The 12916-nt window shown below is 48.9% G+C and overlaps 5 protein-coding genes across 5 annotated transcripts; 2 read left to right on the top strand and 3 right to left on the bottom strand.

The window, feature by feature from the left end:
- Positions 1 to 1797: 1797 nt before the first annotated feature.
- On the top strand, positions 1798 to 2460 carry N7509_012858 (uncharacterized protein; the record flags this gene model as incomplete). The annotated part of the gene is made up of 1 exon (XM_056637495.1): positions 1798 to 2460. One exon carries the CDS (start codon positions 1798 to 1800, stop codon positions 2458 to 2460), a length of 663 nt encoding a protein of 220 aa, XP_056481002.1.
- Positions 2461 to 3879: 1419 nt separating this feature from the next.
- On the top strand, positions 3880 to 5352 carry N7509_012857 (uncharacterized protein; the record flags this gene model as incomplete). The annotated part of the gene is made up of 1 exon (XM_056637494.1): positions 3880 to 5352. One exon carries the CDS (start codon positions 3880 to 3882, stop codon positions 5350 to 5352), a length of 1473 nt encoding a protein of 490 aa, XP_056481001.1.
- A 287-nt stretch (positions 5353 to 5639) lies between these two features.
- N7509_012856 (uncharacterized protein) lies at positions 5640 to 6286 on the bottom strand (the record flags this gene model as incomplete). The annotated part of the gene is made up of 3 exons (XM_056637493.1): positions 5640 to 5724; positions 5792 to 6014; positions 6076 to 6286. The coding sequence occupies 3 exons, from the start codon at positions 6284 to 6286 to the stop codon at positions 5640 to 5642; spliced, it is 519 nt and encodes a 172-aa protein (XP_056481000.1).
- An 822-nt stretch (positions 6287 to 7108) lies between these two features.
- On the bottom strand, positions 7109 to 9634 carry N7509_012855 (threonine/serine exporter family protein; the record flags this gene model as incomplete). Its single annotated transcript, XM_056637492.1, has 1 exon — positions 7109 to 9634. One exon carries the CDS (start codon positions 9632 to 9634, stop codon positions 7109 to 7111), a length of 2526 nt encoding a protein of 841 aa, XP_056480999.1.
- Positions 9635 to 10339: 705 nt separating this feature from the next.
- On the bottom strand, positions 10340 to 12564 carry N7509_012854 (uncharacterized protein; the record flags this gene model as incomplete). The annotated part of the gene is made up of 6 exons (XM_056637491.1): positions 10340 to 10896; positions 10920 to 11564; positions 11622 to 11656; positions 11709 to 12190; positions 12252 to 12465; positions 12527 to 12564. 6 exons carry the CDS (start codon positions 12562 to 12564, stop codon positions 10340 to 10342), a joined length of 1971 nt encoding a protein of 656 aa, XP_056480998.1.
- Positions 12565 to 12916: the final 352 nt, after the last annotated feature.

Raw genomic sequence — 12916 nt, 5'->3', positions numbered from 1 at the left:
TAAGTTCCCCCCCCCCCCCCCCTCCCCTCTCAGCATGTCATCCTATCCTCCCAATCCATCACAACATAGCTCAAAATATCGATTCCTAGCAGCGTAACATTATTATTCACATGTTATGCAGTAAAAAGAGACTCACTACATCACAAATGGCTAAGTTAGCCAAATACAGCGAGCGTTCTGTTACTAACATCCGAAAAAAATACGGTTATTTGGCAGTGCCAGGTCTCCCCCAATCTCTCCCGGCCGCACATCAAGTATCACAAAAGTAATGGTTGATGCCCTGTTCGACCACCTCGCAGAAAAACCCGGCCTCTATGTTGAGGAGATGGCTATCTTCCTATTCGACGAATTCAACGTGGTACCGTCGATATCCAGCATTAAACGAGCTCTATACCGGGCTGGGTGGTCGAAAAAGAAAGTACAACAGAGAGCAAACAACGAAATACACAGTTACGAGATTTTTACCAGCATAAACTGTCAAAGTTCCGTTCCTTTCATCTAGTTTTCGTTGATGAGTCTGGGTACGATAAACGGGTGGGTTATAGGCGGACGGGTTGGTCTCCACTAGGCGTGACACCAATCCAGGTATCCAAATTCTATCGGGGCCAACGTTATCAAATACTGCCAGCCTATGCATAAAATAGCGTCGTCTTGTCTCGTATTTTCAAAGGTTCTACCGATGCTTCATTCTTTGAATCTTTTATTGAACAGCTTCTCCAGCACTGTGGTAGGTGGCCAGAGCCCAAATCCGTTCTTGTGATGGACAACGCATCATTCCATCGCTCGGACCGAATCAAGCAATATTCGGGAGACCTGAAATATGAACATGTATCCCCCCCCCCCCACACGCAAGGTATACGAAAGAATAAGTGGACAAACAGCAATGAAAGGAGGCCTATTAGGCGCATTGTATGTAGGCTTACAATCTTACAGCACTTTGCACAAAATATTTTCTCATGCAACCGCCGGTTCAATTGTAAAGTAATAACCCTTCGGATCTGAAATTCAGTTTACAGGCTCAGAACTCCCTGAATACTTACAGGGAAACCTGCCTTCCCTCTTTATTTTGTCGGCAAGAGTTACGCTTAATTAAAATGTCTCAGGAATGCTGATTGCACTTGAGCTGGGTCTTGTCCGCCAATTTGTTGATGCATGAAGACCTCATGAGGTAGAAGAATTTGAAGATCATCTGCTTGGCGTTGGATTGGGCTAAAATTTGAATGCATTATAGGGAAACATACATTCCGATGTAAGGGATGCGCTGTGGCATTTTTACTTTACGTGGTGTCTGTGCGGGTGGCAGGTTAGGTATGTATTAATAGGGGCATGGAATAAGGAAATTGCCCTGCGAAGAGTTTTGAAGATTCGCCCATATTATTTTACCTACACCTTCACTATGAAAAATTATATGGAAATCTTCCTTGGGTCCTTAGCAATGGTCCGGGCCTTCATACAGGGTAGCAGTAGAAGTGCAGAAAGGGTAACTTCGTCCGGGAACCTTTTCCAGATCTTCCTTTCCTTGCTTCAGGTCTGACGTTTAGCAGGTAGAAATTACGTATGAGGGGTGAGTTCCCTGAGGACTCAATGTCCAGAATATCCGGTTTTGACTAGGAGCCTTCGCAATACACCAGTGTGAACAGCACGCACCAGACATACGCACAAGTGGTACCACACTCGAGGCCTCCGCCTTTGCCACTAGAGGAAATATACAGAACTTCATACAACGAGATCGAATACCTGAAAGTCTATTTGACTCACCTCTCTGATACAAATACCCGGCAACTCTTCAAAGATGTCATGATTCACGAGATCGATGTTTTCCAGATCAAGATCACCGAGGAATACACATTGCTGTTCAAGGAGACTTTTCCACATCGTGTAAATGAAGCCCTCGAAATCACACGGCGGCAGCGTGAAAAGACCTGGGAGGACGTGAACGGCCTTCTACAAAAGCTGGACACATTGAACTGGGAGATCATGTCCTGGGTGAATCGAATATCATTTGTTGACCTAAGTCAAGTCGACATCCGCGGGGCTACTCTGACAAAGGGCAAAAGTCTTTGGACACGACAATTTCAGGATCTCAAGAAACGCATCGATGAAGTATTGATGCAGTTTACATACAAAGGGCACCCTTTACATTATGTGGGTAGTTTGAACAATGGCACTCGAGGGGCGCACAAAGGAAAAACAGTCATTAATATCAATGACTTTGATGTTGACCTCTTTGTTGTGCATTCGGTCGAATGGCACAGGAATTTGCCGATTATAATGAAAAATTACCCTCAAAATCTCAGCAATGGGAAGATCTTCCCTTTGGGAACGCATATGCAGGAACTGCAGAATCTCAGTCATGCCGTGGGCCAGGCATTGGCAGGAGAACTTGGTGACGACCTGAAAAATGCGTGGGATTTTATTGATAATACTGAGATCGTGCTTCGAGAGATAGACTCTTATTAAGCGAGCGCAGTGTACATATATTACATTGTTCAATATCGGGAATCGAAGCGCTCGATTTAAAGCAGTGCGCATATTAGCCGGTCAGAAACTCTGAATATAGATTGTTGATATATTATTCTTTCCACTGTTCAAGCTGACCATTGGTTTTGAGCCATATGCGTACAGTTAACTACACTAGTCGATACATTGTGAAAGATATACAGTGTTCTCCAACCGTTACAGACGATGATGATGATGATTTCGTTTACCCTGACCCCTCGCCTCAACGGCGATATGCAGGCTACAACTACTTTCTCAAAATTTGCTGATTGATCCCTGAGATTGCTCCAAACTTCCTGACGGTGAACTTTGAGCCTCACCTGGTAAAGCCTGTCGTGGCCTCGTTGCCTTTTGCGCTATTAGGCTGCCCTCATGGCGCGGCTAGAATGAGTTCCCGGATGAGGACCGTTACTGTATCGCGTCTTCATCCCATGGATCATTTATCTGAGGCTAATAGGCATCGCCACCGGACTATTGGTCAGCGTATACGTCTTGTCAGGATGAGGGGGTCGTCTAAAGCAGAGCCGGAAGTGGTTAGCCGCGGTCCATCATGTCCAATAAGACACAAAGCTAGAATACAGTGGAGATCATTGCAGAAACCTTACTGAGGAGCCTTGGTATCAAAGCCGAGATCAACAACACCAGGCTCTATGTTGTACAACGTTGGGAAGAAGCGAAAAGGAGTTGAGGACAGATTGCAGGACCCAAGTTTGCTCTATTTGCATCGAACATTCCAGTCTGCCAAGCCCCTCAGTTCTAGAGTCGTGTAACTTCATACAGGTATCAGGCAAATCTCGGTATTGTTACGATATAATTTCAGAACGGTATCTTTACGCAGTAATATTATTCAGCCGTCTGATCATGTGTTTAGGGTTTGAAATAGCGTCGCATATCTCCGCCAAGGAAGGCAATAACGGACGTCACTGTAGTTTATTTCATTATTATCCCACCACAATTTGGCTGCCTGTAGTGGGTCAGGCTGCGTAATGCAAGGAGCAGTGACTGTTGGTGTAATATTCCAACACCCGGATAGGCCGGAACCCTCCAATCAATACGAAATAGAATCACCCAGACCGTAATACTGGTAAGCACTAGATATAGTTAGTATATACTAGTATATTACTACATAATATACTAAAGTATAGCCAAGGCGTAGGGCTGAGGATCCACGTTCAGCCCTACGCCCCACACTTTCCTTCTCCGCCTTTTTCCCTGCCAACTTCCACTTCCACTTCATTTTTCCCCTTCATTTCCCCCTCTCGTCTCCATTATTCTCGCTCCTTAACTGCTCTACTCCTCTACCTTTCTCTCTTATCCACCTCCGCCACATTTGTCGGTCGTGAGATATGTAAACTGATTCCTTTCACGACCGACGACACCATGGCCACCCCCGGGGCCTCCTCCGATACCCTCATCGCCCCCCTATCCTCTCCTTCCCGCCCTCAATTCCCTCCAAAATCTCTCCAAAAAACATCAGAAACCACCTCCTCTACCTCACCATCAGATGTCGAACTATCCACAATAGCCCCCATCCCGAAACTCGCCCGGGAAGCCAGTGATATCACCTGGCAGGAATCCCTCGAATCCTCCAAAGACCAGATCATCCTAATCCGGCGCCGCGGACGCTTTCGTCTACTCCACCAACAACAGTTTAAAAATAGCCTCCTCGCCAGTGTTGGATACCTCGAACTTGCCAATGCTGGTGACTTTGCAGCAAATGTCTGGAACGAAATTCCGGTCCCGAAATTCGCTGCGGTACTAATGGGTATTGGTGGCACGCTGGCTTTAGGAATGGTCCTCGTCGCCATTCAGGATTTCAAACTAAGTTATCGCAATGTCAAACTTCTTCAGGCGGAGCGGGAACATTTGACCCGGCTCCAGGAATATCACTGCAAGAATGTGGAGATTACGAGGTTACTGGGGAGTCGACTGGGCGTGATATTCAGAGAAATGGGCACCGAAGTCGTGGACCGCATCGTTATGGACGTTCTAATGGGTGTTGGGTCGCTGCTAGTCGGCGTCGGTACGCTGATGGCTATTGGCGGTGCGGATCCCAAAGTCTATAAAGCTAGTAACCTTCTCTCTGGCTATGTCGGCAATGGACTAGCAGCCCTGTTTGGAATAGCCAATGCTGTCTGGTCGGTGTGTTTGATTCGAAGATTTTACCAACATGACGCTGCTGTCAAGGCGAGTGAGCCTGATGATGAGATTCGTCGCCGGTTGCATACCCGCTTTCGACGCTTCCATTGGCATGCGATCGTCAATGGACTTAATGGCTTGGTGGCCGGTGCCGCGTCGATGGTCACTGCGAAACTTTGGTGGGGATACGTCGTCCTGATCCCCTGTATCATCTCCCTGGTCTTGTGCAACTATTTCTGGAGGAAGAAGCTCGGCTACGACCGTCCTATCTTGGATCATGCTTCACTTGCCCGGATGCAGATGACGCCCTTGCTGGAAGACTTGGAGTATGTCATTGCGATGCAGAAGGGTCTCGCTGCACCAGAAGATCCCCTTTTCCAAACCGTCGTTCAGCGAGACTCGTTTCCATCTATCCTGCAATTCATCGTGCGAAACCGAATGCTAGAAACATACTGCGACTCACTTGCCCGCGATAAAAAGACTCGCTTCCTCCTCAATTCCCTCCCTTCGCCGATCGATCAAATCGTCCTCAACCACGAAGCTCTTCTTCAGTTATCTGTTCCAACCACCCACGCCCCAATCCTTCTTCGCCATGCACAGAAGTTCCTGCGGAACGAAGGCGTGCGCACTTTTACCCATCGCGAGCGCCACCTGTTAGAGCTACTCGGCTACGCTGTCTGGCGGGATCAGACACCGGCCGTTGATGCTCGATAGGATGAATAGACTAATTACATTTCGATATTCCACTGCCCAGGCGGCTGGTCGCCTGCTTTGCAATACATGGTGTTTATTGTCATAGATGCTGGCCATTTTCATACGATACAATGTACATCTTTATGAGCGGTGTTATTGTCTAAACAGTCTAATGTTACCAAGAAAGAAATACAGCAATGATCTGTTGATCAAATATTCATATTCTATTTGATGTTTCGTCATATCTCGTAGCCATCATGCGTACTAAGTAGTAGATATCATTCCTCGCGATGCAGTAATGCAGCAATTTAGCTATCCAGACCAGGGCAGTTCTCGCTCGTCTCGGCGGTAATGGAATCATAAGGCGAAGGGTCAGTCCAGATAATGTTGAAGCTGTACACCAAGTTAGCAAATTAACTCCCACCCTACTCCTCACGGCTTTTCCAGCTGGCACACATACCTATCATCAGGATAATCCGGCGCATCCTTATCACCGAGTTCCTTGACGATATCTGTCAAAGCATCATGCTCCCAGCAAATCAATATATTGCCACTTCCACTATACCCATCAACCACGTCCTTCACGCAGTCCGGATCATCCCGGTCGCAGGATGTATCAACTGTCAGGCCGAGGTCTGTGGCAAGGGGCTGCACAGTGTCGAGGGGTCGTTGACGTTTTCCATCTACATTAAATCAGCACTGCTTCAACTTCATTTTTCACGCGACCAGCAAGAGGGAACCCACCACTCTTGGGCGTCTGAGCCATAATATATCCAATGTCATACTCGGAGCTCGATCCGAAGACATTTCGCAGACATTGTGCGCGCTGCACACCCGCGGCACTGAGTCCGTTTCCGTCGTCTGGCTTTTCACCGTGGCGGATTAAATAGACTGTTGGTGAGGCTGTTGCGAGCGTTGCAGCCGCGAGGATGGAGATGAGGGATAGGTTGACCATTTTGCTTGCTTCCTTCGTGAGAAGTGGAAGAATAGTAATCACCGACGAATTTGATTTTTCCTGTCGAGTGACTCAGGTGTGACGAATGATCGATATTTATATCCTTCAAGTTTCCGTAAGGTACCTGCGTTAATCCCCGATCCAACCAAGGTTGGCCCGATGTGCTCCAAGGCTCCAGGGTTGGCACAACTCGAACTCGAACCTTGTTGGCCATCGCCCGAAACTTGAAACTTGAGCTTCGAATTTCCCCAGCTAGCAATCAGCTAGTCCATCCGAATACCACCCTGTCCTGCCGATTTTCTATCGGTCGGACATTTCCGATCGTTCCTGGCCAGACATCACCACGATCGGCGCGACATGCGCGGTGGCGCTGTTTTGATTCGCTTGTCGATCCTGGGGCTAAGGCCTGTTTGGGGAAATGAAGATGTGCCCCGCTCAGGTTGTTTGGGGACGCGAGTACGAAGTAAGATATAGTTTTCTTTTATTAGTTTGCCGGGAATGCCGGGGTAGTTGAGGGTCTTGTTGTTGGTTTGGCATAGCAGTATACTAGTAGTAGATCCAAGAGGGCATAGCCAGTCTCTGTTCAATTGATAGGATTGGATACTAGTTTATTTGATGTTTTGAAAAGTGCCCGTAACTACAAGTCTCTCTCGACCACCTAGCGATACCCTCCATCAATAGCAACTTGAACACGCCTGCACTCGGAATACACGTGGTCGACTGGGGCACTACTAGTAGAAACTTGGAATATGGAAATATATGGAATTGATTGCCACTTGTACACTACACCGTAATTCACCAGGAATACGAGGTCTTGTCCAGCTAAAAACTAAACAATCCACTTCTCCTCTTCCCATACGGATAAACAATCAACGCCGCAATAAACAGTCCAATAGTAATCCCAATAGCCACCTGAATCATGCCAAATCCCAAGCTAAACACCGAACTAGCAGACGCAAGACCCGCCCCGGGCGCAGTACTAGCCGCCTGGTGCGACGAAACATTCTGTCGAATCTCATCTGCAGACTGGACGCCGGAGATCAAGGTTCCCGACGCGGCCAGACCAGACGGTACCAGAATGAATATACCCGGGAGAATTGCAGTCGCCGCATGTCCGTGCCATAAACGACTGTACAAATTTCCCATGATGCCGATTGTGAAGGCCCCGACTGTGTTCGCTACTTGCGAGTTCGACCCCAGTCGCTTTGTGCTGAAGTAGTTCGTCGTGTAGCCGCTCAGCGCGATGATCGTCATTGGAGGAAGTTGTTTCCATTTCCCCTGATTGATGATGAGTAGCCAGACCGTCATGATGGCGACGAAAGGGAAGCGTTGGACGTAGGGGTTTGAAAAAGCACCATCCTTTGGGCATGATATGTCAGATACGGCGCCTTTGTCCATGAGTCCGTAGACGGTTGTTCCGACCGTGATGCCGTAGCCGAGGAAGAGTGAGAAGATGATTGCGTAGACCATTCGAATAGAGCCCGCGATGATCTGATGGGATTGTAGTTCGAGACTACTACATAGGACCAAGAATCCGGGCAAAATAAGTGCGATTGAGGCTTGGGAGATGGCGGAGAAGCAAAAGAGGTATTGTCGTTTTCCATCCACAATAGCCTTAGGAATGCTTCCAAACGCCCTTGCTAGAAAGGAGGTCACCACTGTCGAGGTCACTTCGAAAACATTCGAGTAAAGTGCTGATCGAGGTGCAGCCACATGTTGCATCAGCCCAACAAGTAGACCATTGATGAAGATAATCGGCATATCGATCGGTCGAGCATTGAATGCGAATGGTCCGACTGTCGCGGTCGCAACCCCATATATAAAAACAATAACATACTTGGGGTAACGGGGCTTCTTAGCCATCACATCGTCCAAATCTTGAACGGCCTCTTCAATGCCTATCACGTCGTGAATGACATTTTTGTAGATGAGATGCGTATCGGATAGTCGGGCTAGATCAACCCCTTGAGCAACTCGAACAAGCTTCACTTCCGTCGTTCTCGTAGACGGATCATCAAAAGACATTATCATGCACCCGGGAAGATACAGAAATTGAGCGTCCACTTCCAACACCTTCGCCGTCATCTGCATATACTCTTCGAGCCGATGGGTTGGAGCCCCAAAGGACATCAGTGCCCGACACAACTGCATGATATATCGCTGTCGACAAATGATCTCGGCAATATGCACCGTGACTCGAATCTCATCTTCCAACCTCACCTTGCGGTCAGACTGTTTGCCTCGGCGTTTCTCGGCCGCGGAAATCACTTCACTCGAGACTGGCGTGGTCGCTCCGCTTAAACTCATATTCTTTCCGCTAAAAATCGACTGCGATGAGTTGGGTGGCCTTTTATACCATTTCACTGGCGCCCTTTTGGGCGTAGTTGTCCCGGCTGCAGGCTGAGATGGTGCTCCTGCGGTCGATCCTTGTCCTCGAGTTTTGGAGCCGACAGAGGAAATGGACGATTGACTATCTGTGCGCGACATATCTCCTCCATCCTGGCCACCGCCATTCAACTTCATCAGCTGCGACAAAATCCCACCTCCACCAGAGCGATATCGTAGTCCTTCATCTTGACTGAACTCATCCTCGCCTCCAACAAAGTCGGTACCACCGTGAGGATACGGTTTGGGACGCGTCTTGCGCCGCTTGGAGGAATGGTCTTGCGTTAGGTCTCGTACCAGTCGATGCGCTTCGGAGCTACTTTGTGCTTGATGTTGTCGCTTTTCCTCTTCCGACTTGTGTTTGTTGTCCGTGACATCCGACACTGGTGGTTGATTACCCGTCGCCCAGTCACTGTGGTATACCCCGGAATATAAATCGTCGCCGTCGCCGGTTGCAGGTCGCCCCATTCGCTCGGCCCAGACCCTTGCTCGACCCTTGAATTTGTTTGCTGTCGATTGGATTCGATTGCGTGTGCATTGGAAGTTCAGCGTTTGCGGTGCGCCTGGTGGCTTTGGCTCTGGTGCTGGACCCCCGACCTTTTCATTGCTCGCATCGGTATCCTGGCTCTGGTTCTGATCCGCTTGTGGCGCCCTCTCGCTTAGCGGGGTGTCTGCTATGTCTTCTGTTCCGTGGGCATAAGGTGTTGTCGGGTGATGCGGTAATCCTTCGCGCCGGGAACGATCCTGTTCGGCCTCGGCGCGTGGGCGTGGTTCATTTTGTAGCAATCCGCCAGTGGACCGGAATCGTACTCGGGGTGATGGCTCTTGTGTTTCATCTTGGATGGCGGTTTCGCCGGAATACCGCGACGTGAGATCTGCTAGATCCTCCGGTGGGTCGGTGAAGTAGTTATCGCTGTCACTGTCATTCGAGGAGGCGTCTGTACCTTTCTCTGCAGAGGACATTGTCCCGGAGACTGGTGTAGAACTTCTAGAGAAACATTGGCCTTTGAACGGTGAAACGAAGCTATCGGATATCAAGTCAGTTTGGCCCTGGAATTGAAAATCGACACCCTTATTTACATTTCACTCCGATTATCCCACTATAGGTGTCGCTGAGAATTCGGACTATCCATACAAGCTTGGTCGGTCACACCACTGATTCCCTTCAGTCAATGGAGCATTGTGTCCATGGAGTGGCCATTTGCACTCTAATGAGCTCATGGAGGCGGGACGGGGTATACTCCCTCGGGCCGTGGCAAACTCACCACCGATCGGCAAGTCATTTGGTCCAATGATGGAAGGAGATGGGGAAGTGACATTCTTCGTCTAGAAGAAATTAGGCTTTATTTGCCACTTTGAGCCGCGTCACCCCTCGGGATATTTGTCCGAGCGGAATAATAAGCAGCAACGGATCTCCGAAGGGCGTGTGGATTATATCTCCTCTTTGTATACTTGGGGTTAAATTATGAACTTGATGGGATTTAGTATATTCAAGAGATGCGACTTTCACAACGGTTCACGCTGGCTTTCATCGACAAATTGCACCAGTCGCTTTTCCGATCAAAGAAACAAAAACAAAATATACTGAAGCTGCGCTCTACTATCCCTCTCTCCTGCACTGGAGTATATACAAAACGAATTCCCGTATCTGATTTCACATCATTCTTCTCAATCAGTCTCCGCGTTTCCGTTACACGCAGTCGGGGCTTTCCTGAGTATTTGATCAAAGTACTTCGTCATGCCCGCGGTATCCTCCAATTCGCCCACCCATCCGACATACTGATCAGGGCGAATAATGGCCACAGCACCCCGAACAAGATCGACTCCCCACTTCTCATAGGCTTTGCCTTCACATTCAGAGTCATAGGTGCATGCCCTCTCGGACCAAATACGATCATAAGCCCATCCCATGACTTCATCGAAGGGTCTCAATACCTCCGGGAAATCGTGATACTCGACCTCGTCCCAAGGACTGCTGTGGATGGTCAAAGTATTGATCGGACCGTCAAATTGGCTGATGGGTGCGATATATCGGTTGAGAATGGAGGGTAGGACGCTGCCGAGTTGATCAACACGGTCCTTTTGCATCGGAAAACGTATGTCACCCGCTAGAACGACAAGTCGGAACCGCCCATCACTTTCTAATATGTTTGTTGTCCATCTCGTATCAAGACGGGCTTGGTTGAGAAGCTTCCGAACAGGGAATTTCTCTCCGGGACGAGGCCCTGGAACTTTTGTTCCTTCTCACTGCTGAGTTTGTGGACAAGATTGCTGGCGGGATAGAACGCCTTGCGTCCTTCGTAGAAATCTTCGAATTCCTGATGAATCGTGCGGGCGTCCGTCTTCTGTATGTCTTCGGACGCGTTTTCGTCTTTTGTAAATTGCGACGAGATTTGCCGATCGTATTCGACCAACATCTTCGCTAAAGGCAGTCTCTCGGCATTATAAGTGTTCAGTATAGAAGGATCGGCGGCTCCTTGTGCCACCAGTGCCAGTTTCCAGCCGAGATTGAAGCCATCCTGTAGACTCATGTTCATTCCCATTCCGATCTTTGGCGAGTGAGAGTGGGCAGCGTCGCCCGCAAGGAAGACCCGGTTCTCTCGAGATAGTGTCGAGGCCACTCGCTGACCGACGCCATAGGCGGAAAACCACTCGCAAATCTTGAAATCGAAATCCCAAGGGCTAAGTATTGCCTGTACCATTTTTCGGAGGTCGTCGGGGGTGAATGTAGATTTGTCACGGCGACCGTTGGTTGTGCCGTTTTCTGCGTCCGGTGTCTGCGTATCTTGACCCTTTGGCATTGGCACATAGAGGCGCATGAGGTTTCGTTCACGGGGAACTATCAGGATTGAACCGGCCGCATTCTCCACCATAGCTAAGCGGCGAATGTCGGCTGGGGTGGTCGAGGTTAGTATGGTACCAAGATGCCCATCATGTATGAATCACTCACGGAAGTTGGAGATAGGAACAACATCAGCCACGCCCCTAGGTAAATGTTAGTGACAGACAACCGATTTTGGAATCTCGGGCTACCTACCAAACATATTCGGTGCTTGATCCTTCCATTGGGAGTCCCATCTGGGTTCTTGTCCAACTGCGCGCCCCATCGCATGCAAGTAGGTATCTCGCTTTGACAATCTCGACCTTTTCCTCCCTCTGGATTTGCGGTGGGACACCATTCGATTCGTCGGAAGGTTGGCGATTTACAATACCATTTTCGAGCTTGATCGGCCCATTCTGCGCATGTGTCTCCCCATTGACTGGCTTTTCAGAATTGAGAGTCCGAAGTTGAATAGTGATAGGATAAGCACTGTGATCCTCCTGGTCCAGTTCATTAAAGCTCAACCCCTCGGCAACAACACCTCGCTCGACTTTAATAGACGAATTTTCGTGAATAGAATCGAGAATGAATTGTTCCAACCGGCCTTGTCCCAAAAGTGTATGGACGAAAGGCATACGCGACTCCGTATTCTCGCCAGAATGCTCTTGGCGCACGAGCTTCCCTTCTTCGTTGAGGCCCTATTCATTCAGAGACGCATTAGTCGATTCCGACGTGCTTCAAGGGCGCACTGAACCGAACCCAATAAGTTGAAATAACTGCTGCAACCCCTTCGTTCCGAACCCGATGGTTGAACCCGCAGCTATCGAACAGCTCCAATGTGCGTGGCACCAATCCGTCTGCATGACCGAGCATCACTTTCTCCGCGCGTTTGTCAACGATGCGAGCTTTCACCCCATAGCGAGCCATCCAATATGCTGCCATCAGGCCGGCAGGGCCGGCGCCGATAATGAGACTGGAAAAGTCGCATTGTTAGTTATTGTGAAGACGAATGGATGCGACTCTAAACAACTCACACATCTGTTTCAGACTCAGGGTACTTTGTTACGGTCATGATGGAGCTTTAGTAGAGTACCTATGGATGGGTGGTGAACGAAAGATCCAGGGAAATATTCGCGTTGCGCCCAGATCACCGCGTCTTAAGAGAAATCCAATCAATCATATGTATGATTTGACAGCGCAGCTTGGTTTGGTCGCGGCGCATCTTCTGCGCATCCTCGAATGCATCACGCACATATGTACATATGCCAATGGTCAGATAGTTCGTGTAACCTTGTCAGAATTGCTTCCGCTAGCTGCTCAACGCGGACGCTTTATCGAGTGGATCGTCCGGTCGGGTATTATTTCTGACTGCAATTGAAATGCAAGACTGGCGTGGGAAAAACAAACCATACGGTCGCGGTGGG

Source organism: Penicillium cosmopolitanum (assembly GCF_028827165.1).
Source record: "Penicillium cosmopolitanum strain IBT 29677 chromosome Unknown utg000012l:1.0-3308103.0:1.0-3310761.0, whole genome shotgun sequence".
In the NCBI taxonomy this organism is placed as follows: domain Eukaryota; kingdom Fungi; phylum Ascomycota; class Eurotiomycetes; order Eurotiales; family Aspergillaceae; genus Penicillium; species Penicillium cosmopolitanum.
Note: the sequence above shows the minus strand (reverse complement) of the source record. Positions and strands in the feature narration are given on the sequence as shown.